The sequence below is a fragment of the Ammodytes marinus genome, assembly GCF_949987685.1.
Source record: "Ammodytes marinus genome assembly, chromosome: 4".
Taxonomy (NCBI): Eukaryota; Metazoa; Chordata; class Actinopteri; order Uranoscopiformes; family Ammodytidae; genus Ammodytes; species Ammodytes marinus.
The window spans coordinates 28,700,756-28,726,742 of record NC_137233.1 but is presented as its reverse complement, the minus strand read 5'-3'; the positions used below and the strand labels follow the sequence as shown (position 1 = coordinate 28,726,742).

General features: G+C 39.9%; 1 protein-coding gene across 1 annotated transcript in view; it reads right to left on the bottom strand.

Moving 5' to 3' along the window:
* Positions 1–5,955: 5,955 nt before the first annotated feature.
* The window catches only part of camk1b (calcium/calmodulin-dependent protein kinase Ib), a 30,401-nt gene continuing 10,369 nt past the window's right edge, over positions 5,956–25,987 (bottom strand). Inside the window, exons 3-12 of the mRNA XM_080026286.1 lie at positions 16,217–16,348; positions 12,576–12,650; positions 10,607–10,745; positions 10,132–10,258; positions 9,728–9,803; positions 9,505–9,617; positions 9,337–9,415; positions 9,115–9,202; positions 8,123–8,240; positions 5,956–7,616 (exon numbers count right to left, since the gene is read on the bottom strand). Coding sequence (XP_079882412.1) covers positions 7,519–7,616; positions 8,123–8,240; positions 9,115–9,202; positions 9,337–9,415; positions 9,505–9,617; positions 9,728–9,803; positions 10,132–10,258; positions 10,607–10,745; positions 12,576–12,650; positions 16,217–16,348 — 1,045 coding nt within the window. The 3' untranslated portion in view covers positions 5,956–7,518. The remainder of the gene's footprint in view (positions 7,617–8,122; positions 8,241–9,114; positions 9,203–9,336; positions 9,416–9,504; positions 9,618–9,727; positions 9,804–10,131; positions 10,259–10,606; positions 10,746–12,575; positions 12,651–16,216; positions 16,349–25,987) is intronic.

The following is a 25,987-nucleotide window of genomic DNA, read 5'->3' as shown; positions in this document are numbered from 1 at the left end:
GATAGAAGGAAAAGATCTCAGTGATTAGGGTCAAGGAGGAAATATGATTGTCTGTGTTTGTGTTGGGATTTTAGTTCGTAAAGCCACCCTAAACCTCTCAACACACAGCTATTTGTTAGTTAAGCTCCCAGGCTGCATGCCCCGTTGTGTGTGTTGGCCTGTTTAAACACACAGTTTGAGAAAGAGAGAATTCAGTTTTTGTTAAAAAGAAAAGGAAAGCCTGATCGTTTCACAATAATTTAAAACGTATTTTTGCTTAATCATATACACATCATATGTTTTGTTATTTGCCAGTAGCCTTCATGTCATAGGACATTATATACTGTTTGTGCAGGAAGTGCACGATGCAATTACATTTTGGATATCCTCCTGTGTATCAAATGAAAATAAACAGCATATTTGACTTGACATGGCATGTCATTGAATTTGTTGTAACCTCCATGAAGCAGTCATGCTTTCATTTTTCTATTTGTCTGTTTCTCCTCAGATTTGGGTGAAATTTGCGGTCGAGGTTAGCCGTTGGTTGCAAAGTAATGAATCGCAACCCACGGCTAAAAACTGATTTGATTTCGGTGCAGATGCTTAATAAATAAGCGGTCAAGTTAACCAGTCAGGCATATACCCTATAAAGCACTTTTTGCATGTTTTCTGCACACATCTCCTGAGCTTTTAGGTGGAAACATTAATAATTTGTTATTTGACATTCCGTATTTATTTGTATTTGCATTTAGCATAAAATGTCACATTTATGTAACGTACAGTGCAATTGTAGCCATATGTGCAGCCATGCAGTACAGAAAGAAACGGCACTGGTCATGAGTCTGACTCACTTGAAATGCTATTCAATTAATCATAAATTCATATATTTTTTTACTAGCATTGAGGTAATCTCCATAATCTTTTTCTTGTTGTTGCCAGTTTTCCATTCTGTCAAAGTTTCCCATATGGGCTCATAGAGGAGGATCAATCTTGTAGAGATGGACCTGATATTTACTTAAATAATTGTGATAATTTTTTGGCTTTTTTGGCTTTTTTTGACAGATTTGCAGAGACAGAGTTGAAATGTGGCAAAGAGGGGAGGACATGCAGAGAACCGACCACGGGTTGGATTTGAACCAGGTCTGCTGTGATGAGGACTGAGCCTATACTAGGGGGATGCTCTATTACACTACACCACCAGCGCCCCCCCCCCCTTACTTAAATAATATTTGACTGGAAAAGAGTGGAAATAGACTGAAAAGCTGCAAACTCTCCATGTGGTGAAGGACAACATGAACGTAATGGGCACGTAAACCTCCCTGAGAGCACTGACAGATAGAAGCACAATAGATTCCTGCTGACAGACATGGGGGCAGCGTGCACGCTCAATCCTTCACCGTGCACACAACACATTTCATTTCAAACCTTAACTCAACACTTTGACATAAGGTGAAATGGGTAACTTTGAAGAATGAAGGGTTATGAAGAGATTTTTGATTTGAGAATATTGTTTCCCGAAACATGCCATTGTAAACCCACAACAGTCATTTTCAATGACCTACAGGAGCCTATCAATTCTTCATAATTACTGGAGTAGGCAAGAACTTTATGTCAGGTACAGTAGGTCACCTTGGACAGGAGTGACTGTGGCGTGTAAGACCTGTGGAAAAAATTGACCTGCCCGTCTCTTTGGTCCTGACCCTATTCTCTCAACATATAGTTGCCAGAATACTTGCAAAACATTCCCATTTACCTAAGCTGTACTTTGAGTTAGTTTAAGTGCTCTATGAATGTTTCACTCTTGTTGTTTACAGCAGCAGGGGGGCCCATAGTTTTGTTAAGAAGCATATTTTAGACTTACATTTTGTTCCAGGTGCCACAAAAGGATTTCGTTTTGATATATGATGATATAATTATTCAATACTAAGAATAACGTACTGTATGTTATTAGAGAAAATATGTTCTGTAAACTTACTGCAGGCTAATGTAAACAAATCCCACTCCCTGAAACTGCATAGCGCACCTGTAGAGGCCAAGCCTAAGCTTTAAGCCCCGAGATGCTGTACCACGGAATACCTTCTTGACGCATATTTCCTTGGTTGTTTTGAATGAGAGTTAGAGTCATATTTGCAATTAAAACCATCCGTTCGGTTTATTCTACGTAGCAGTGATTATAAACATTTTCCCTTGCTGCAGCCAAGTTGTATGGCGTGCTAAGTGACTGTGTGTATGGTCAAAAACCGTTTGTCTTCCGGGTAGCAAACTGCGGAACCACAGATTTGTTCCTACTTATACCAGACCCCTGATTGGCTCTTACAGCACCTTTAATGCTAATAAGCAGATGTTAGCATGGTAACATATGGTTCAGTAAGCGGAATGGTCAGTTTACTGTCAGTGAGTGCAGTTAGCAGTCCCCTCCCTCGTCCCATTAATGCACTGCGGTCTTCATGCAGCGAGTTATCCAGCATCATCTCAGATAAGTAAGTGTGATAAAACATGATAAAAACCATCAAAACAGACATTTGGAAGGATTTTTACCTGCTCTGCCATTGTAGGTGCAAAAACATTCACCCATCTGTCCCTCTGCGCTTGCACCGGCAGTGAGACCGGTTTGTAGCGTTCTCTGTTCTGATTGGATATCAGTTTCGGGATCCCCGAAAAGTTTATTTGCCGATTACATGCAGAGCGGTTGACTGAGAGATCGGCTTTATGAAACGTGCACACTATATAAGTGATCACTGTATGAATAAAGAGCGATTTAACACTTATATCACATAAATAAATCACTTACTCCACCTTTAACTAAGATGGTGCATGTTTAACATACCTGTATGACAATGCTAAATTGCTGATGTTATCACCATTTTTTCTATTTTCATTTAGAATATTATTACATGCCGATGTTTCTGAACAATCATGATAGTGGTACAATTTCTGCCAATAATATGTGAAATGTGTATACAAATAAATCAACCTTCCTCCCAGCAGAAGACTTCAGCAGCTCTTTACCCTGCTCATTACACTGTCAGCATCCAACATTTAGAGAAGGTGTGCTAGTAATTTTGTGCCTTGTTGATGTGACACCAAGCACTTAATTAATTGATGTCCAAATCAGCATTTTCTTTGCAAGGCTCTTTAGAGGTTCAAATGACTGTCACCACTTAGATAAATCAACACACAAACGATGAGGTTGACTCCTGGCTCATCACTGCATCAAGTCACATTCCAAGCAAGCATGGGCAACAGCCCTCCACAGCCATGCTGGGAGCAGGATGTAGTCTATGCATATTGCACAATGGAGGCACAATGTGCTTTCTCATATTGTACAAGAAATTAAAACCAGGTATTGGTATCGGCTATCAATGTGTAGGCCCAATGTCTTCTGGTCCCATCCTAGCTTTAGTTGCTCTGTTCTGCGAGGTACAAAGTTTCACCCTCCGCCATGTTTTCACTTGGTTTTTCCACTCTTCCACGTCCAAACACCGCCTGCATCTTTCAGCACTCTCTACCTTGAGATCCATGCAATTTCCCTCCCATTATTTGGAATCAGTCCCCTGTTCCTGGTTTCACCGCATCATTTTTACTCTGTCTACTGTCTTTAGAATGAGGTTGACCACCAGACTCCCACTTTCACTCTGCTCTCTGGTGTCCTTTAGCCCAACGCTCCAGCAGCCAAACCACAAGCCTCAATTACCCAGCATTCCTTGGAGAGTACGAGAGAGGCCTCATGTACCGGACTATGAAATTAACATTCATGACAAACCTCTGAAGCCACTAAACTATTTCATGAGAGCATCAGTTGCAGAGTTTCCCCATTGAGAAAAGTATCACTCCTATTGCACTATAGGCTACGCTACAGTATTACAGTAGCCTATATTAACCTTTCTTGCATGACTCTGTCACAGTAGGCTACTACTCTGCCCTGCAAAGCCTAAATGCAGTAACTATACACTTAGTAAAGATTTAGTCAAAGCAGGAAAATGACATTTACTTTACCAGATAAAATGTGTTCATGACATAGAAATATGTAATGTTGAAGAAAAACTAAACCTTAAAAGCTAAACGGATCCAGACAAAGCTGGCTGGAAATATCCACAGCTATCAATAAAGAAAAATAAGCTGACGGTTTCCCCTAGCTGTTTCCAATAAATTAACTTTGGTGAAGCAATATCTTTGTACGTTTCTTTGTTATCCTACATTAATAACAAAGCAGCAATTTAGAATAGCTAAACTACTCCTGCTAACAAGGTATTTAGCTTAGCTTAGCATAGCATAGCAGCAGTAAAGCTGCCATTGGACTGTAGAATTCACGATTAGATGTTAAGATCATTTATTAGATTTGTTTAAAGGTAATAGGCCTGGCCTAATTATTAATGTTAAATGTGTGTGGCATGAAATATAAGCTTACATAAGTTGCTTTTTCTGTATACAAATGGAGTCAGACAGATTCATAATGCATAGACAGGGATTTTTAATGTAAGTTTTTACTAATAAATCTGTTCCAAGCACAAGTCACTGTTTTTCACACGAAGCAGTATATGTCACTTTTCAACAACCCATGGTGCATTTAATCTGTGTATACACTATACTATAGATACCGATACTGTTACCAAAAGGCACCGAGAAATCTTATCACACATTGGTCGTACCTCTTCAAGCAGTTCATGAGCGAACAAACACAAAACACCTCTTTCCTTTAGGCTGGTGTATTCTAAAAATTATGAATGAAATGCATGTGTTGTAAAAATGGGATTTTTTTAATGCAAAAGTTGTGATCATTTATCGAAACACCCAGTAGTTAGGCACCATTAAGGGCAAGTTTGGTATCATTTTTTGTAATATCGATCCTACTTTTTTCCTAACAAGGTGGTGGAGAGAAGAGGTAATGGGAATGGGATACAACGAAATTACTTTGTTATCACTTGTTTCAGTGAACTGGAATGTAGCCTAATGATCTCCTCTAAAAGGTTCTTTGCCCTGGAAAGAAACAAAACATGAACACATTTTTTTTTCTTTTTCATTCGTTTAACTTTGTAATTTGAATGCTTTCAGGGCTGACTGTGCTGTGCTGAACCCCGAAAATGGAGCTGGAGTATAGGTAAAAACACTGTGTAGGCTACATTCATATTAAACACTAATCATCATCAGCAGGTAAATCACATGGCATAAATCAGACTGCAGGAGTTTAATGACAGAGTTGTGGCAATATGTCAAATTAGTAGAGTTGTTATCGTTGTCAGAAGATGAGTTGTGATAGGCCTACTGTCAGTCTGCCAACTTTAATAAGAATTTAGTCGACGACTGCCTCCACACGCCAGCTTTCCCCGTGCTTGTCTGGGTCTTCCGCTGTCACAATAATTCATGAGGCACAAACAATTCACACTGAGGATCTTTTAACTATACGCTTTACTGTTTAGAGTCACCAGGTACATTACCACCCAAATACAATACTTTTTCGAAGCAGCACATAGAACTTGCTTTAACCCGTTAATACGTTACGCTCGAGCTGCTCCCTACTCATCTACATGACAAAACCTTTGGAGTGAATTTTGAACTTGTTAAAGACCAAAATCTCTCCCGTCATCAGCACTCACCTCGTGGCAACTGTCACATTGTTACAAGTAGTATACTATTTATTGTTGATCTAAGATTCACAAATGTCAAGCTGCATCATGCAAACATAATAAGCTGGTATCAAATGTCTACATTGTATCAGAGAGAGAGGTTTCAAGCTAAATTGTATGGATCAGGGGAAAACTAGCATTATGGTCCTCTACATTTGGTTTTTTCGACACCTTTCCCTTCTGAAAAATGAACAAAGATTTATTTTGTAAAACTCAGTAAAAGGGCAAACACTGCTATGTGTTCATCAATGCATGTATCTTAAAAAGAATCAGATGAATGAAAAATAAATATAAAGCTTGTGCTCATCATGCAAAAAACAAACATAAAAAAAGCACTGATGGATGGACAGTAAAGATGAAGTGAGACAATCTGATGCATATTCACATTCTTTAATTTCTTCAAAACAGGCGTCATGTTGAGGACACGTGCCTGGACAAGAATGTAAGAAGAGAAGGACTGAAATGACGGCATGATTACAGTACATGGTGACGGATGCATATCAAGTTGTTTTGTTGCTTTTTTTGCTTTCACACAACTTAATACTGTAAATCAGCCTATAGTCTTGAGGATGGCTTGGATCAATATTTTCTAGATGTTTAAAAATAATTTTTTTTTTAGCTGTAATTCTGTAGGATTTGTAATAAAATACATGAATGAAGTTCTTTATTTACTTATAAGAGTCTCCTGGGTGAAGCCAGAAAGCCTCTAACAATGTTTCCTTGCCCATTTCCTTGACAGTTTTCCTTAAGATAAAATCCAAATACACATTACCATAAATGCGGTGTACAGTAAGTGCACAGGCGCATACCTTCTGAGATTACAGTACTAAACTTTGACACAAAAAGCCAAAAAACTTCATTTGAAAATGTGCTACATACAAAATATGAAGTTACAACTAAAGTGTGCTGCAGGAAATAATTACACATTTCAGAAGCTATACCCGAAAATAAACCCATCATACCGCATATCCTAAAGGCACCTTAGACAAAGATATATCCCTGTGCTCAAGTGGTTACCGAGGTTTGGGGTTCAAAAAAAAAAAGAAGAAGAGAAGGGTGGAAGCCTTTTCCTCTCAAGAAGCCTAACCACTGCATGGAAACACTATACCGCCACAAGAAAGGCTACATTTAGACTTTTCATTGCATAAACTATTCTGTTACTGATTGTCTAAAAGCACGACTTTAAGACATAGAATGCAGACCCGGGGAAATGACAAGATTTGACTCAATCCCATTTCAAATGCTGCACCATATGAAAATGCTCTCTGCCTTTCCACCTGAACAAACTTTGCACACAACAATCCATCATTTGCATTGTGCTGTGACGCTGCAGTGCTGCAACAGGGTATATTTTTTAAGAGAACAAAAACATGCATGGGGGGGGGGACTCTCTCCTGATCATGCAGATTCTGTTTCTAGATTTTACGCTCCAAAGTCTAACAGTAGGAGGTTGAAAAGACAACACAAAAAATATTTAAAACAATAAAACAAAACAAAGAGACAGGTTAAATCATAAAGTCATGAGTAAAAACAGTGTCCAACAAGCTCTGCCCTGCTTTCGGCAATAACAATCCCCCCCCTGACATGCTGGTAAAGGAGGTTATCTTTTCCTTCATCCCTTTGTCTCCTCTTAAAATTTCAACTCATCCCCAAAACCCACCAGCCCCAGTCAGTAAAAGTGAACTGCTCTGGTGAATTATAAGTTATCAACAAGTCTCCCTCGTCTCATCCCTCTTCCATGTCTTCCTTCTCAGGCTGAACGGGCTTGCTCCCCCTGCAGGCGAGAGGTTGGAATGACGCTGTATTCCTAACCACATAAGGGGGGGAGATGGTGCCTCCGGTTCAACCGAGGGGGATAAAATTGGAAAGTCACTGGGTTTTTTGATTAGACAGGTAGGTGGAGCGGTGGCGGGGATCACACCCTGCTGGTCGGGTGGCAGTGGTAGGTGCAGTTAGACAGGGGGTCAGCTCCGCCCTCCACAGTCTGGGAGCAACCTCCTTCACAGCAGGCCTCTGAGAAAGAAACAGGACACGCTATCAGTACTGTAGCCGTTTGCTATTATAGGTGCACAATGCAGTTTCACGGGAGGAGGATTTGTTTACATTTGCAGACCCTGCAGTTATTCTACAAAACATATTTACTCTTAAAGTCATTCTTAGTATAGAATAATTTTATCTTCATAAATCCAGACAATTTTTTTTTGAGGAACCTGTAACCAAAAGTAAGACTAGAATATGTTTGTTAACAAAACTGTGGACCCTGCTGCAACTACAGTGAAACAGTAACGTTTCAGGTAGCTTTCTAACTACAAACAGTAGTCCAGGGAACTTATTCAGTTATGAGCATTTACCTTGTGCAATTTTCACCTCTCTGACACACCACATTTTACATAGTGCACCTTTAAGGAAGTTGGAATCGTACACACTATTTGCATATTTTCTGTGGATAAATATTTCTTTATTTACTGGCTGTACTAACATTCGTCATAACTGTATGTGAGGTAAACAAATCACTTTACCTGCATCTTCCCCTGGCACTAGCAGATGAGGTGGGAGGGTGGGGTTTGGTCCCTCATGACTGGTGCCCAGCTGGAGACGCCTCATGTGACGAACAACTGCTGTGGCATTGAATGCTTGCTACAAAGAAAAAGACAGAAATGCATGGTACAACAATGTGAAATCGTCTGAAACGGAAGGTTAACTGGGAACTGGACAGCAGCCTTAGCAGTGTTTTTTTTTTTTTTTTTAAGATATTTTTTTGGCATTTTTATGCTTTATTGACAGTGTGGAGACAGAGTTGAAATGGGGCAAAGAGGGGAGTGACACGCAGAGAACGACCGCGGGCTGGAATCGAACCCCGGTCCGTTGCTGGCCGAGGCCCACGGGGGGGAACGCCCTACCAACTGAGCTAAGGGCGCCCCCTAGCAGTGGGTTTCTCACAATTTGAGATTGATACAATCTGTGCTTGCGTCTCGCCTGTGAATTTCGAGCAGTACATTTAAAGAGTAATTTTTAAAGTTTTAGAGGCCCAGGAGGGTTCAATTGAATTTGGCTAGAGAGGAGCAAATATTAAAGAAATGCTTTTTCTAAGTGTAAGGCTATTTTGTTGAGTCTAATTTCCCTCAGTGGGAATCATCTTGTGACCCCATGGATTCATGGACCTAACACACAACATCTGAAACATTTCTAATGGTTCAAACAAGATCTGTTCTTGAAATAAAAGTAGCGAATTGAAAAAGACTGTACTTTAAAGTCATTCAGACCAGACCAAACCAAGAACAGAGTTTTTATTGAACTGTATTATGTCCATGTATATTCAAAGGGAAATAAAACATGTGTAACTGTGAAAGTGTAATAGATTGTAACGTGTAAATGTTTGCTGTGTTGCTCAGAAGGTTAATGACTCCCCTCCTCCCCTCTTTCCTTAGACCAACATGGGGTCCCGACAGCCATACATCCTCTTTGTAAGAGCATCAATGCGCATTCGATATGAACTGCAGGTCCGACTTACCCTCCACTTGCTCTTGGCAAAATTCTTCTTGATCTGAGCACTGACAGACTCGTGGATGTTCTTGTCCAGAGCAGTATCCCCAGCAATCCTGACAATAGAGGGGTGAAGAAACACAAGGGTTGGTTAAAACAAGTGAATCACTGAAATAGGCATCAGACAAAACATACATCTTCTTTGCAATGTGACTGTGTGTGTGTTGGTGGAGGAGTGAAGGAGTAGTACCAGGGGTGCTGCAGAGCCTGATCACAGGTATAACGTGTGTTGTAGTCTTTCTCCATCAGGTGGACTATGAAGTCTTTAGCTATAATGAAAAATAAACATTTCAAAAAGTTCATTTTAAAAAGGTAAAGAATAGCTTTAAATAAGACATAGCTTGACATGTAACCGTACCTGAGTCTGAGATATCGTCCCAGTAAGGAGAATCAAACTCGTACTCAGCCTTCATGATCTGTTCAAAGAGTTTGGCATCATTCTCGTCATAGAACGGGGGATAACCACACAACCTGAGGACATGCAGGAGAGAGCACAGGTGTCATGGTTGCGACCTAGTTCAAAAGGCATTCAGCACGTATTCATACCGGCGTTGGGTTCACGTCTTAAAACGGGCACTCACAAAATATAGGCTATGACGCCGATAGACCAGCAGTCCACTGCCTTACTGTAGGGTTTCTGTGCCAACACTTCAGGGGCTGAACGAACAAAACAAGGGAACACAGGTATACAGATGTTTAGCAATGTTTGAGACACAATGAGCACTATTATCTTGTAATAATACAATTGTTAAACATGTATTTGGCATTGTGTAAAAATCAGTGTACAGATAGATATATTAGTATGCATAGATAGAGACTATTATATTGCAAGTACTGCAAACTAGCGTGTATGTTTTTTTTCTACTGAATGATTCACAAGGATTGAATATTGACGCGGGTCTCTGATTTGCTGTAGATGGTGTTTAGTAATGTAAAAGTAGAATAGGATTTTCTAATGTAAGACCGCATTTGGCATCTTCTTTACCAACATATCCAGGTGTTCCACACGCTGTTGACATCACGCTGCCAGAGCCTTCGATTTTAGACAGTCCAAAGTCACTGATCATGATCTTGGAGTCTTCATCCATGCTGTAGTACAGCAGATTCTCTGGCTGGGAAGAACCAAAAACACAGAAATGTTATTAAAGTTCCATCGGACAAATCATGAAAAGTTTTTTTTTCCTTAACACACAAATGCATACACTGCTAATCTCTAAAAAAAAAAGACAAAAAATTTAACAGAAGGGATAACACAGAATATGTACAGAATACAGAATATTTGTTAATTATTAGCAAAGCCACACTGAGTCCAGGCATACTTTTTTAAAAGAGTTTCACTGATTGTATGAAACAGTTTCGTACAATCACACACACACACACACACACACACACACACACACACACACACACACACACACACACACACACACACACACACACACACACACACACACACTGACCTTGAGGTCCCGGTGCACAATACCCATGTCATGGAGGTATTTGACGGCATCCAGAATCTGCTGAATGAGCTTACTGGCGTCTTTCTCTGTGTAGAAGCCCTTCTCTATGATACGATCAAAGAGTTCCCCACCAGACACCCTGGATAAAGAGGGAGAGATTCACTCATTGTTATGAATACATCTGAGAAAGTGTGAGATACAAGTCTGAAGTCTTGAAATCATAGTATATTAAGTTGTATGTAAGTATAGATCGCAAATTGTATAGAGATTATATGGATTACATGAAGCGAATATAATAAATATTTTTATATTTATTTTTTTATATATTTTTATTTTTATTTTTTTACTATGGAAAAGGGGTAGGATTAAATAAGTGTATACTTCTTCCTGCTCCTTTTCGGGCATGTCACATCAATAGACAATTTGTTTTCTTTTTTTTCTTTTTGTGAAGTCTTTTAAACATAAATTTTGTTTGTTGTATTTTTGTGCTTTTCATTTAGTTTTTTGTATTGTTTTTGATATGTCTGAAATAAAATAAAAAATGAAATGAAATGAAATGAAAGGTACAACATGGTCAACAACATATTATTTTGAAAATATTTGTGAACGACAAAACAAGTTGCCAGAGTCGTGGACAACTGCTGTAACGTACAACAGTTATATGTCTGATTATATTTGTATGTATGTTTTTATTTTGTTATTCTTCTTACATCTTGCCATATTCACATTTCTACTAGTAGATTTTTTTTTTGTAGCTCAACAATGCGTGTGTTTTCCTCTTCCAATAACACCTCTAAATCCATGGCATTACATTTCGGTACATAGGGATCCAGCAAAAACCCTCATTTAAAATCTACTGCCTCTAACATGTCTGCACCCCTTGTCATTTATGCAGTTACTCTTAGTTGTTCACACTCAAAAACGCCCACAAACGTGCAATTTTTTCTAATGCTCACACAATTAAGCACTCTTTATTTAGGATCTTAGTAGAGCAACCCCATGGTGTAACAATGTCTGCAATTTGCATGATGTTAGACTTAGAGGCCACTAGATGGAGACTTCCCTCTGTCCAAAAGCCTCCAGCATTAACACACACACACACACACACACACACATCTCAGGGTGTCAGAAAGGCGTGAGGGAAAGATGGAAAAAAAAGAGAAAACGAGAATGAAGGAGGGAATCAAAGTTTCCAAAAAAGGAAAGAACTTTGGGAATCTGTTCTTGATTTGTAAAGTCAAGTCAAGTCAATGTTATTTATATAGCACCACATCACAAAAGAACAGAGCAGGTTTTAAGCCATACTCTTCAATTTAACAGTGACAACATTCCCTCCACCAGGTTGTCCCCTAATCAGACAGAACCTGGTTCTATGTGGGCGGCCATAAGGAAAATCCACTTGACCTGCAATAATGATTTGATGTTGTTTGGCCAAAGTTACAATGAATTAGAAACTTGAAAAATAAAGCAGGCCTAGACCCATCTATGGAGGGTTACATGAAATAATTGTGCAACCCCAACAATGGCTAGAAAAGGCAAAAACTATTGACAGCAAGTACAAATGTATAGACAGGGAACGCAATAACTAAGGCAAAGGAAAAGAAAGCCCTCCAAAAGAATGTCCCAGTATTCCTTCCACTTGATAAATTAACATCCTCCCTCTCTGCCTCTTTTATGTATTCCTCTGATTCCCCATTCACTATGATTTATGCATTAATGATTAATATTTTTTCTAGAGCTTCTCAGTTAATAGCGCTCATGATCCAGATCTGTCTTTTCTCTCGTCTCTAGTTGAGGTGGGTGGGAGTATGACAGGATGCAGGTGTCAGGGTGTGTGTGTGTGTGTGCCCGTGTGCGTGTGTGTGTGTGTGTGTGTGTGTGTGTGTGTGGGAGGTAGCACAAGTGAGGATTTTGAATAACACGCGACACAAAAGAGGACTCACACAAACCCACACATGTGAATACTCACAGTTGCATGACAAGGTAGAGGTGTGATTTACTTTCAAATATCTCTTCCAGGGACACAATGTTGGCGTGTTTGATCCTGCAAAGAAGGACAGAAGAGAAATAAGGCAAGAAATCAAGTCTTTCATTTCTTTTGCTCATAATACCAATATATGTTCTAGTCATTTCTATTTAACCACTAGTATTTCACAAATATTTGGCACAGTCACTGTATGTGCCCATCATCCAACAGTGCCATGTACCCTCTCACTGACTGTTAGAGGAGGCTGTGGTGGCATGCAGCTCCCTAATTGGTGGAACTCTGTGCTCTGCTACCCCCTGAGACCCGTGGGTGCAGAGACAGGAGTGAGAAGATGACTCATATCTATATAACTAGATCGCTAGTGTACTTTTCTGCCACTGTGTGCTGGCGCTGCACGATTCTCGCAAAAACGTGGATTTTCCCACCCCAAGAATTGTATGTCACGATTCTCTCATACATTTCTTGTTTCCCCCCCCCCCCCAAAAAAAAAAAACGTTTACTGACAGTTATACACCCGAATTATAACATTCAAGTGCTGGGCTTAAACTGAAAAGTTTCTTCTAACATAAAATAAAAATAACTATTTTTTATATCTTAACTCTTTGCAACACTAAAATGCTGCTGAATAGGAAAAAATTAAATGAATAACATGAAACCATGCCACTAGTGTGTTGCCTTTGTTTGCATTGCCTTTTCAATCCAACTTTCATAATTTTTCGGATTTTTTCATCATGCCCATCTTGTAGTCTGTGATTTAGAACTGGCCTATTGGATTGACTTGCCTGAGCTGTACTGGATGTAACTGTACATGCAATCAGCCTAAACTCATGCTGGATTAAAGCGATGACTCTTATCCAGCTTGTAACAATGCATGGACACCTTCATTCATCTGCTTAGCTCAGTGTGGAGGGAGGGATGGACTCGGTAACATGACTAATGATGGATTAAGGCTGGTTGACCACACGTGTCTATTACCATCTCATAATATTACGTTGGTGCCTCTCAATGTACAGGAGGATACATAACACAATTAAACATGTTCAGGATATTGAGTTATGAATGCCCTGTATTCCACAACTTGCTTGTAAAAGAGGCAACTTGTGGTAACAAAAGTCCTCTTTTTGACTTTGAACCGAATGGGTCAGGAACACATTGATTTGTGACCAACATGAACTGCGATGGATTTGCTTACATTTCTGGTGGAAACACGTGTTTACGATTGGCTAAATGACCATTATAATAAGTCTTCTCAGATTTTAAACAGAGCCTCCACAGCAACTCCCCTTGATTGGCACTGATACAAAAGACTTAGTCACTCTATTTTAAGTGTGTGTGTTGAGTAAATATTTGCTCTAGTTAAAAAAGGGAAGAGGATGAAAGGCCAACTAGCCAATGAGATTACATCATAGGACTGCATTAGTCTATATCAAACTACCATTAGGCTACGCAGTGATTAGAAAAGAGATAAGCTGACTGAGTGTTTCCAATTATAGGGATCATCAGGCTCCTCATCTGCACCCACACTAACTGGGTCCTTTGACACTGGAGTGATAATAAATACTTTTTTTTGTTCATCATTAAAAAAAAAGTTACAAGTCCTCTACACAGGTTGAAAACATTACAATGTATTTATTAAACGTAGTGAATTTAACAGGAGTCATTAAAGATAAGTCTAGATGATAGATTTTGCTCTTGCAGCACAGAGAAAGGAGAAGCAGAGTGTGAGTCAGATAATGTCCTGGCACTTCTTAGTCCGAGACTCAATCTGAAACGGTAACGTTGAGAAGAACCCTAACTAAAAAAAACAATGATCTGACAGACTGCCGCACCGAAGGCAATCAGGTGATAATCCTCTGTGCTTTCATCACTCTGAGTCACGCCTTTATTGTGACATGTTGTCATATGATCCAATGCTCATATAACAAATATTGTTTAGTGAAGCTTTAGACAGTGTATAAATATAACCTTTTGTTACTACTCAGACCAGACCACATCCTCCTGCTTTGTGTACTGAGGGGAGAGGGGGGGGGGGCAAAATGAGTAATGCGACCTTATGGGTGTATACAAACTGTAGACAGAACTAGTGAGCCACGATTTTCAGGCCAAGTCTACCTCAGTTTACCCCATTTGTCAAATTTTTAAAGCGGACTGCTAACTAACCCCCGCTGCTCTCATTCCACCATCCTCACCTCAGGAGGGATCAAAGCTGTGTATTGGCTTGGAGTTGTGTCTCCTGTAACCCAGGCAACTAGAGCTCTAAAAATAACTTTTGTTCCCGATGTAGATCAGCCATTTTAAACAAGGCCAGTCGTGAGAAGTATAACTTTGAAAACACTCCACCGTTACAAGGAAAGTATTATTGTCTCCTTGACTTTGTCTTTATATGATAAAAATAGGTGTTCTCTATATGTAGAAAGAAAACTTCTGCATGAGCTGTGTGAAGAGGACTCATGGGGGTATTTTCTGTAGGTGTTAATGCACCTGACCACACCTATCTCATGGCTTAACCACAGCCTGCACAACACTGTGGATTTCCAGCACTTTTTTCAAATGCTAACACACTGCTGCCACAACTGTAAACCACACATTCAAAACAGAATGAATGCCTAGTGCATTTCAAACACTGAGGATTGCAATTTCAACTGAAACACTAAGATGTCTTGTTTTAGACTTGTTAGTAAATATATACTGCATAAAGGGAAAGCTCAAAAATATATATTTTTTTTGGAAATGGACCAATGAAGACAGGTTGTTGGAGGGAGAAGAGTGGCAGTGAGAGCGTGGGTGCATCCTTACAGTACATTTCATCACCCTTTCATCAAAGAAAATATTACGTCATTTGTGTGAAATAACTCAAATTATTCAAACTGTAAAGATTAAAAGTTTGTAATTTGTGTATTGGGGTTTGAAGCTAGTGTTTGTACTCTGAGCATGTTCTGAGTGACAGTGTGTGTTATCTCAATGAGGATTGTTCATAGTGTTTGCTGCACTGAGCCTATTTTGCAGGTGAAGTGAACTGTTCAGCTCGGGTGACTCTTGGTAGTGCAGACTGTAGTTGGAGTTTTGCACATTGAGCTACAGTTGTGCCCACTGTGGTTTAGCGATCGAAAAAAACTGTAATTCACATGTTGTCAACAGGTTTCGACGTATTTCTTCAGTAGGAAGTACTCGTAGTTCCGAAGAAAACTTCCTAACAGGGAAGTCTGTGGTTTTCCCTGATTAACCAGAAATTCAAGCTTCCTACTTTGTTGAACAAAAGATGTTTGTCTCTTTTTAATCTTATCCTGGTGAACTATTATTCACACTCCTCGTAAATTACTGTTTCTTTAAAAAAAATATATCGGATACAAGAACTACAGTGATATGTGAAGGCAGATCAATTTCAACATGGTGCATATTACATACACCATAGTTTATCATATTACTACAGTGTATGTCATATCCCACAGATATGGCATCCAGTAATATGATACAACCTCAGTGATGCAGTAACGGAGATACAGTGATGAAAAATTCACCATGTTGTTTGTACAGTACAGACTTGCAACTTTTGTATATTTATTACCACACATCTTGTTACATGGACTAATAAAAAAATTAGAAGGTTTATTATTGCCACTTACTTGTGCAGGACTGCTATCTCATTCTCAATGCTGTTTTCTTTGCCCTCCAATGCCTTCTTGGGGATACACTTGATAGCCACCAATCTCTGGGTCCTCTTCTCCTCGGCCAGGACCACCTCGGAGAAAGCTCCCCTGAAACACAAACACACATGTCAGTCCGTTAGACCTCTGGCCATTTATCTTCATGTGCATCTGTGACATTGTAGAGAGAGAGAGAGAGAGAGAGAGAGAGAGAGAGAGAGAGAGAGAGAGAGAGAGAGAGAGAAAACAAAATAGGAAACTCCTGCTTTGATGTTAATTCGGCCCAACGTTTGTTATAACTTGGCCACTCTAAGTGCTGTAGAAATTCGAGCCTGCCGATGCCAGATTGTGTTTTTGTTTTTTTTAAACGTTGGTCTCCTCCTGAAGTCATTGGCGTTGCTGCTGAGTCAAGTCTTAGAACGGGAACAACTTGGTGAAGATGATTTGGAAGCACTGACATGACATCATACGTTGTTGTACTGGCACAAGTTCACACACTGGCCCAAAATGGTTTTAAATCTAATGTTTCGATTCAACTTTAATGCCACAGTGTACATAACATCTTGTAACAGGTCCCTCTCTCTTTCATTAAGCTTTACTGATGTTAAGGTAATTGATATGTTCGATAGATCTTTACAATATGTGTGTGTGTGTGTGTGTGTGTGTGTTTGGATACCACACAGTTTAGTTTATTAGTTTATATGAAGATATGTGTATGGAGACTATAAACAGTTCTCCACAGCTAGGTTCAGGCAGGTCATAACCATTAACATAACATAGCAGCTAACTCAATGTAATATTCCATTTTGGCACATTTGTGGCCTAGTATTTAGAGTACATCCTCCCTTCATCTATGATGCGTAAGCCAGTATAAGATACTGTATATATATTTTTCACCATCCAGTACTGCATGTTTATATATTTTGATTTGATTTAGGCCTTCACAGGACTTCTACTAGATCTGCCCTGATGCCTTCTACATTTCCTTCTCTCTTTCTCTCTCCCTACCAACTAAAGTCAATAATGGAAAACCAGTAAAGCAGCAGAACTCAAACTGGCAAGTCGCAAATGTTTGGCATTTTCCCATGACCTATTTAACAGTGAAAGCGGACCTTTCTTACGAACTCCGGCGTATTGGCAGAGTTCCAGAGATTTCTGAATGAAACACAAAGCAACACAATAACTACAATGAATCCTGACCCACAACAGTATTTTTCAGCAGATATGGACAGCCTTACAACTGCATAATGGCTTAATAATGGAAGGAAAGGAACATTCTAACATGAATACTAATGTAGTCAAGTGTCAGCAAAGTGTAATAGAAATGCTGCGGTTAAAGGTACTGTGTGTGCTTAAAAGAATCCAGTGTTAATACACAGCCTAGGCTCTGTTAATGGGCATGTTGCTAGCTACGGTGGGCCCCCTTTGTCTACATTACCTTTGTTTGCATACCAGTTTACAGAGTCTAGGCTGTGTATTGACACCAGATTTCTTTCCCACCCACACACTATAGGACTGGGAGCGAATTGCGAGGGGATTTTCACTGATTTTGACAAAAAGTGATTTTGGCAACAGCTGACTCCAACTTTAATGGTTTAAAGAGGTCAAGGGAAAGGCCTTTTTTACATACTTAGTTCTGATTACTCTATTAAATGCACTTTGAAAGCAAACAGGGCAAACAGAGAAAGAGGGAACCCACAAGTGTATATATACAGACTTTACAGTAATCAGCCCAAATCCGAAACATCTGGGTAACCTACAAACCATCTCGTCATATGGGAATTTAGAAATGGAAAAGATTCTTATGTTTACAACTTGTGCCTAAACATGGAGCTTGGAAAAAAGTGCCAATTTGGAAATATCGAAACTTTCCAAATCCTAGTCCCAATACAGATTTTTGAGATTTTGTGATATACAGACAGCAGCACTATATGCAATAAACAAATACTGTGAAAGCTAATGCTGCTACAATACATTGTCATATTATTCAACCAAGAATGGAGTACTGTAACTAAATAGTCATCATTCATTGATATACTGACAGGAGGTAAACACTCTTTGCCTTTATTTAACTTCTTGGAGTGAAGGTGTGTCACAAACCATTAACACAACACACACTTGTTTTCATGGCTGAGCTAATCTGAAAACAAGAGTCCTGCATGTGTTTCAGATGTGACTCCTACTTCCAGTCATGTGTTGCTAGCATGCGGTCATTCCCTCTGCATCAACTCATGGTTTAACAAATGCATGTTTGCAGGTTGAAGGACACAAAGACAACACAACCTTAGGCCACTAACTGCTGGTGCAAGGGGTGAATGTCAGCTGTCAGTTTTAGCCCTACAGTATCTGCTTGGCCAAATATAGCTGTGTGTGTGGGCAGAGAGGAACCGTAAGCATCCATCCAGTCACTAGGTTTGCAGATACTTTATCAGCTTTATCAAACAAGTAAGGACTGCAAGGTTCTGTGCCAATGTGACCCAAAAATAACGTGCATGACATTGAGACCACAACTTCTCCATGAACAATGTTCCTCTTCAGGGAGCTGTAAAGCATGCTTGAAATAACATTTTCAAAAAGAACTCGCAAAAACCCATGACAAAGCAGACTCCCTTTGGTACAAAATGTGTTGGAAACATTGATGGCAGACTAGTGTACATTGTTTTCAGGGATGTATTTATTTATACCATAATTCAACCTTACAGGTGTTTCATAAAGTCAACCTCTGATTCCTTAGGGCACACTCACAGTAGGCAATCCTATTGTTGTGCCCAAGCACGATTAACGTCTTCAGTCTAGTAGGTTTGACAAGTGTTAGTGCAACCCTACCATGACTAAGCATGACACACTTCCTGGTCCTGGTAAGTTAAAAAGAAATGTTGTCTAATCGTGGACAATCGTGTGTAAGCACTATGTTATATTGGACTACAACTCTGAATGTGGAGACCACTCAATACAATGGGGTTGTTAAGTTTATTGTGTTCTCTACTCTGCCACATTATTGATGTTGTTTTAATCCGCAGCAGTTTGGTTTGCTTATATGCTAACTGGAGCACGTTCCCTTCTCCTAAGACAGACCTTCTGGGTGCTTTAACAGGAAAAGAACTGTGTATTTTCTGAAAGAGCGCCACGCACAGAGCATGCACTTTCTGGCTCGCAAAAGTGGATCTCAGTGTAAACAGCATGTGTGGGCTTAAGACTGCTGCCGTATTGACACTGGCTCCCTGACCAAACTGATCACGTTTACTCAGTGATTCCATCTTCAATGTTGTGCATACATCTACCAATGTAGATTGTACATTTTCGCTCTCAAGTTGTCGTGGAATTCTAAAAGTTTTCAGTTTCTCCATTCATTTGTATTTCAATTGGAAGATCAGCCGATTTAAATTAAACAGTATCCAAGAAACTACAGATGGAAATGTTCTGTTATTACAGATGAGATATCCCACACAGGGTCCCAACCCATAGATTGAGAAACTCAAGCCAAGTGTAAAAGGTGTCATGGGAAAGCATGACTCTTATGTTATTAACGTACAGCAATGCATTACATCTAACTTACAGCATTCAAAAAGTATGTTTACTCTGTAACTTGATCCAGTGTGATCCACTTACATCTTCTCCGGTGTTATTAACCTCAAAGCTAACAGAAGACCAAACCCGTTTCCTGATCACAGTAACAATTATCCTGGGAGCGAGGCCTTGTGGTCACATCTCAATGAGAAAGTAAAACCGCCACTGAGAGGAGGCCATTAGCTTTGGCAGAGATCCAGCTGCGTGGAGGAGGTTGTCAGTGCTGCAAATTCCTCCGCAGCATCTGGAGGATTTAGTTGACATTCTCCATGCACCCACTGACAGACCATGGGGGCTCTGGGGAAGTGTCACACAGTGGCTCACACAAACAATGGGAACACAATCTGAGAACACTAATGTTCCTTTGACTGTGGATAGCCATTGTCGGTTCTTTATTGGACCCTTTTTTTGAATTGTTTTACCACAAAACAACACCTCTCTTTCAGTAGGACTGCAGTTAAAGCCAGTCCAAAATTGTTTGTCAGAAGCAGAAGATTTTTTACCCCGGACTTCCTGGACATTGTTTTGATTCAGTCTCATAGGGTTTTTCCTTCTCTATGATTGACAACAAACGGCAGGGTAACCTTTATCTATTGTGCTGGGCAATAACCTCTGACACAACACCGTTTATAATAGGAGAATGTGTATACCGAGGACAATGCAATAAAACATTGCATGAAAACGAGGGCCCTTTGCCAATGACATTGTTAATGAAAGCATTAATACAAGTTCTACTGTCAAAGACATTTGCTTACAGAAAGGACTCTGTGTAATTATCCAATAAGTACATTTGAGAGAGATTGTCAGTAGCGCTAATGACGCCCTGTTCCATCTCTCACTGGCAGCATAGACTCGCTCACCCAATCGCCTTTTTACATATTGCTGGAAAGCCACTTTACTTTTACTATAAGGACGGAACAGTCAAAAATAGTCTTCTGTGTCGAAGAGGACTGCATCAACTGTGGGTGGACATACGATTCACTAGGCTCAGTTGATTAATCTATAAGAAAAACAACATATTCCCTGAAAGAAAATAATAATAATGCAAAAAATACCTTCTAGAACAAAAAGGAAAACAAGGAAAAGTCCATTTTTACCCCAGACACAATGAAATGCAGACTAAGAAAATTGCGAAGAGCATATTTGTGAGGAATTTTTGACGTGTGCCGAATAGTGCGGTTAGTTTGTTGGGAGCTTGAAAAGGTTTCCACTGGAATTATAAAGTAAACAACTGTGTTTACTGAGCTGATCCTGTTCCTAACAGGACATTCTTATCACCACCACGGGGACTGTATCTGCGAAGAGGACACACACACACACACACACACACACACACACACACACACACACACACACACACACACACACACACACACACACACACACACACACACACACACACACACACACACACACACACACACACACACACACACACACACAGCTATCTGTCACTAAACCCTCAATAGAGACACACTTAATGCTACTATCCAAACAGTAGGGCGTGTTCTCTGAAATCCACAGTGCAAATCTTTACACAATAATATAAATATAGACAAGTGTGAACACAATTCAAATATGTGAAGCCTCAAAACAGAGTAAATATATATTCCAATGATTGACACTGTGCTATTGTGCACAAAATCTCCAAGTCTCCATACATCTTGTGTCCTGTCAGACAGTGGTTAAGAGGGCGCCTTTTAACTTTCACTGCTCAAAAGGTTCAAATATTAGCACAGTTCTTTCACTCAGATAATGTGTTTATTACATCACTCTTGTCTGTATCTGTGTAAGCAGCTTGCTTCAAAATCAGACTTGGTGTTGCTTAGTTTCCGTCGCTACAAGCAACCCTTTCATGTGCATATCCCACGATGCCTCACTCGGTGCATCAAAGGAATTAAAATCCAAAGAATTAGGATCTCAAATGCCATCATGCATGTGTGCTCACTCCCAAACAAAATACACACATCCCTTTCCGTTTTTATTATAACCTTTTTTGTCTTTTGTTAACCGTCTGCTGTGCTGTGCTATGCGGACATGAAAAAGGCATGCCGTATTAAAGTAAACTCAACATAGAACAGACATATCAATGTTGAGTTTGATCATAAAATAAACAAGGAAGCTTTTTTTTCTACACTGTGTTGTTGAAAATTCAGATCTCTCTGCTATGTGACACCCTCCCAATAAAACCAGCGTTTTCTCAAACTCCAACCAATTTCTACCAGCTTTCCTGCTGAGAAGTTGGTAAAAAAAAAAGACATGTTAGCAGATGACAACATGGTAACTGTGGAAAAGGTCAGAGAGACAGAGGAACGGACCATCTGGTGCAATCAGAGCTGAGAGATGCCCAACTGCGATACTGGCCCTGGACCAGAAAAGTACCATATTTTGCTCTGTGGGCACTCCGAAAACATGACAATTTGCAAAAACCAAGCCACAGCGATAAAAAACACAATATGTAAGACTCCAATGCAAAAAATCATGGATAAAGTGGAACTTATTGCAATCTGTAATAAAGATAATTATGTGTATCTATAAAATGTTAACCTTTTACTGGTGCTGAAGCACTTTTGAGCATATGCTTGAATCCCACATGTTCATGAGTAAAGTCACGTATTTGAGATGATAAATATCCCTATGCTGTTGATTATTGTTTCAGGTGAATGCATGTTCTGTTACACAAAAAATATCACAAATATAATATAAAAGGGGATTTATTTAGTATGCTTTAAACTGATAACAAATGTAATCTGCTCAATTTTAATAATCCCTTAATATGAGTGTTGCCATGGTGCTGGTATGTTTGACTCTCTGCCAGTAACTGTGTCCTTTGGCTGACTGACACACCATGACTCGTCCAGAGGAAATAATAACTTGGCCATAGCAACAAAAAAAAAAGCAATAAAGAGATGCACTGGAAGATTTCGGCTACGTCCAGGCAAACCAAAACACTGGATTTCCTCAATCACATAAATGTTTGGGTCCATCTGTAAACCTGAATATAGGAATGACTAACAATTTAAATGTGGACATCTGTTGTTTACACCCAGCACCATTACAAAATGCTTTCTCATCTTATATAGAGCATACTATTTGTGATTTTGTTAACCGCAAACAACTGTAAATCAAGGTGCACATACAGTAAGGGTTGAACAATGTTTAGACATGTTAATGGCCAGTGTACGGACAGTATTCTATACATTGTAAAATCACATTAAGGGTTCTTTTTTGCTCTGGATGGTTGACAGAACTTTTTTTAGTTTTAGTAGGAGTTATATGTAGAAAGAAGCTCTAGCAAACAGATCATTATAATCCACTGTGCATCTCCACACTTCTTAGCCCTGTTCAGCTTATTGTTGTGGTTATGGTCTGTACATTTACTGGTTCAGTCTCACTGCTCTCAACTATACAATGTCCAGCAGTAGGACCAAACAGGCTCTGAGAAAAAAAGAAAAAAAAGGGGGGAAAAGACTGTAAACTATCTGTCTTACACCTATTTGGCAAGTAGCTGCTAAAAAATGTCAGACATGAGCTGAACACAAATATTGTTCTAAGGAATAGTGGAGACAAAAATTCAGCTGAAAGCAGAGTGACAGCTGGACTTGAAATTTGTCAGGCGGCCAAAAAACTGGACTACAAAAAGGATAATGTTACTCTGTGGTGGATGCAGGCAATTTGTATGTTTACACATATCACTGTTTAGTAGGCCTTGAATCAATCAATGCAACTTCAAGTGTTTTACTTTCCAAGTCCTCTACATGAGAGGGACTGCTTTAAAATCACAAATTGAGAACAGTAGTGGATTGTAAATACGCTGCAAAGCAAAGAACATTTATCTCGGAAGATTTCTAGGACCTGAGATACAATGCACATGAAAAGTGTCTTGGATCCAGTTTGCTTATGTGACGACAGCTTTTCACGAGGGGGAATGTGGCCAACGAGGGATTATGACAATGAACAAAGACTGTGGGAAGATGTTCATGAGAAGCCTGCAAGTGTACTTAAAGTTGTCAGGGGGATATATTGCTGTGAGCAGATGGAGATGCATTAAGTGGGCCAGATAGTGGGTATATATACTATTTATGTGTGTGTGTGTGTGTGTGTGTGTGTGTGTGTGTGTGTGTGTGTGTGTGTGTGTGTGTGTGTGTGTGTGTGTGTGTGTGTGTGTGTGTGTGTGTGTGTGTTCCAGGAACAGCAGGCTATGCAATGCTGAGCTGTACTGTGCTGAGACACAGGCTTCTGTTCGAATTAGGTCAGGGCAGGGCTGAAGGGCTGATGGTGCCGTACACAGGGATGGATTTTCAGGATTGGGTCCAAAGTTTGATGGTTCCCAGTTGTCATAATTTAAAACAATTGTCAAATTCTCGTGTGCTGGAATCTCAGAAGGATATCTGCACAATTTGATTTGAGAAGCGTGCCACAAGCCTTACTCCATGGTATTTTCAGTGGCTGAGGCAGAATTACAAGGGCAGATAAGACAACATGTTGTCCTGTACTTTGAGGTAAAGCACAACACAGCAGGACACTGTGTAATGGAGGAAGGTCTGTGCTCTGCAACACAGACACAATGAAAACTAAAGACAAAAGAGAAGCAAAGAAAAACCAAGCAATGGCAGTAGAAAGGTTAGACGTGTGAAGAGAATGAGATACATGATAATGGGGAAATAAAGACAACTGAATACAATGCGGTAAATATGATTAGTAGTCATTTATGTGGACAGAGGGAAAGTCTGGACAGAGACATAAAAAGAGAAGCCTGGAAAGAGAGGGACAGACAGAGAGGAACAACCGATGAAGTGGGACAGCTCTCACGCTGGGAGACTCATGCGCTCCATGAAGGTCACAGTTTCCTTTTGTCTCAACGACTTTGTTAAACATCATTTTAAGTATTTTAATAAGATTTGCATTGGAGACCCAGTTCTTTGCGCGAGGCTTTCACAAAGAACTTAGCCTGGCTTCAAACCTGTCATTTTATGTTTGGTATTATTAGACAGAATAAAGTACACAACATATAAAGGCCTACATATCAGTAAGGTTGTGAGGTCGATGTTATTTAGGAGTTTTTTTCTCCACTGAATTTGTTTAATTTAAATGCAGTTGACACTATGGCAGAGTCAAATCCTCACCTCTTGTCAAACCACTTATGTATGGTCTATCGCAAATGCATCCACAAGCACAAGTGCACACACACAGGCGCGCGCACACACACACACACACACACACAGATACACACACAGTACACCCCAGTGAGTGTCGAGTTATTGAATCTCCACTCAAAAGCAGAGAGCCCTCAGACCGAGTGGTGAATCAGGGTTGAAACCTGTGTAATACAACAAAGAGGCACGAGTGTGAGAATGTTTCCTCTTTCAACAAACAGCCTTTGTCCCAACCCAGAATACAAGTGTGGATTCTCAACTGGGTTAGGATTCTAGCACATCTGATACAATCATAAGAACTATTCAAACAAACGTCTCTGGTGAAAATACAGAGCACTAAAGCCACAGGTATTTTTCTCCTTTAATTCACTGAATGTGGCTAGAATGCCAACGAAGGAGATAAGCTCACTCTGAAGTCTTTAAGCCCCAAATTCCTGAGAAAGGTTTTAAAAACAGATCTTCAGTCGTCAAATCAAACATAACCATGAATAGGCCGTAAACCAGAGAGGGCTCTTTGCTTTGTAAAAAAAAAGAGATGATTCTTTCAAAGAGTTGGGGAGAGAGAGAGAGAGAGACTGAGAGATGGTCAAATTCAAGGTCTTCATGTAGTACAACTTTAAACGGACAATTACAAACACACGTGCCCATGAACACGCACACAGCAGCACAGAAAAGACACAGCTAACAAAAAAAAATTGTTATGAACCCTTTCCGTTGCTCGGTTGCTCCCTCACCAAATCAATTTAGTCCGATAGAGGATCAGTGAGAGCAGGGGCTTCTGGGTCACTGTTCGACAGATATACGTGAGTGACAGAAGCGGGCAAGGGCCACTCCATCAGCCCAAATGATTTTAGATGATAACGCTCCACTACTCTTACTCCCATGCCCCAAAACCTTGTGTCCCCATCCTCTCTGTATTCTGGGATGAAAATGCTGAGAATGCTCCCCTTTGACAACATGTGCAACCATTCAAATGTCACAGAAGATAACAAGGCTCATTTGTGCAGTTAGCCAGCAGAGAAAGGGG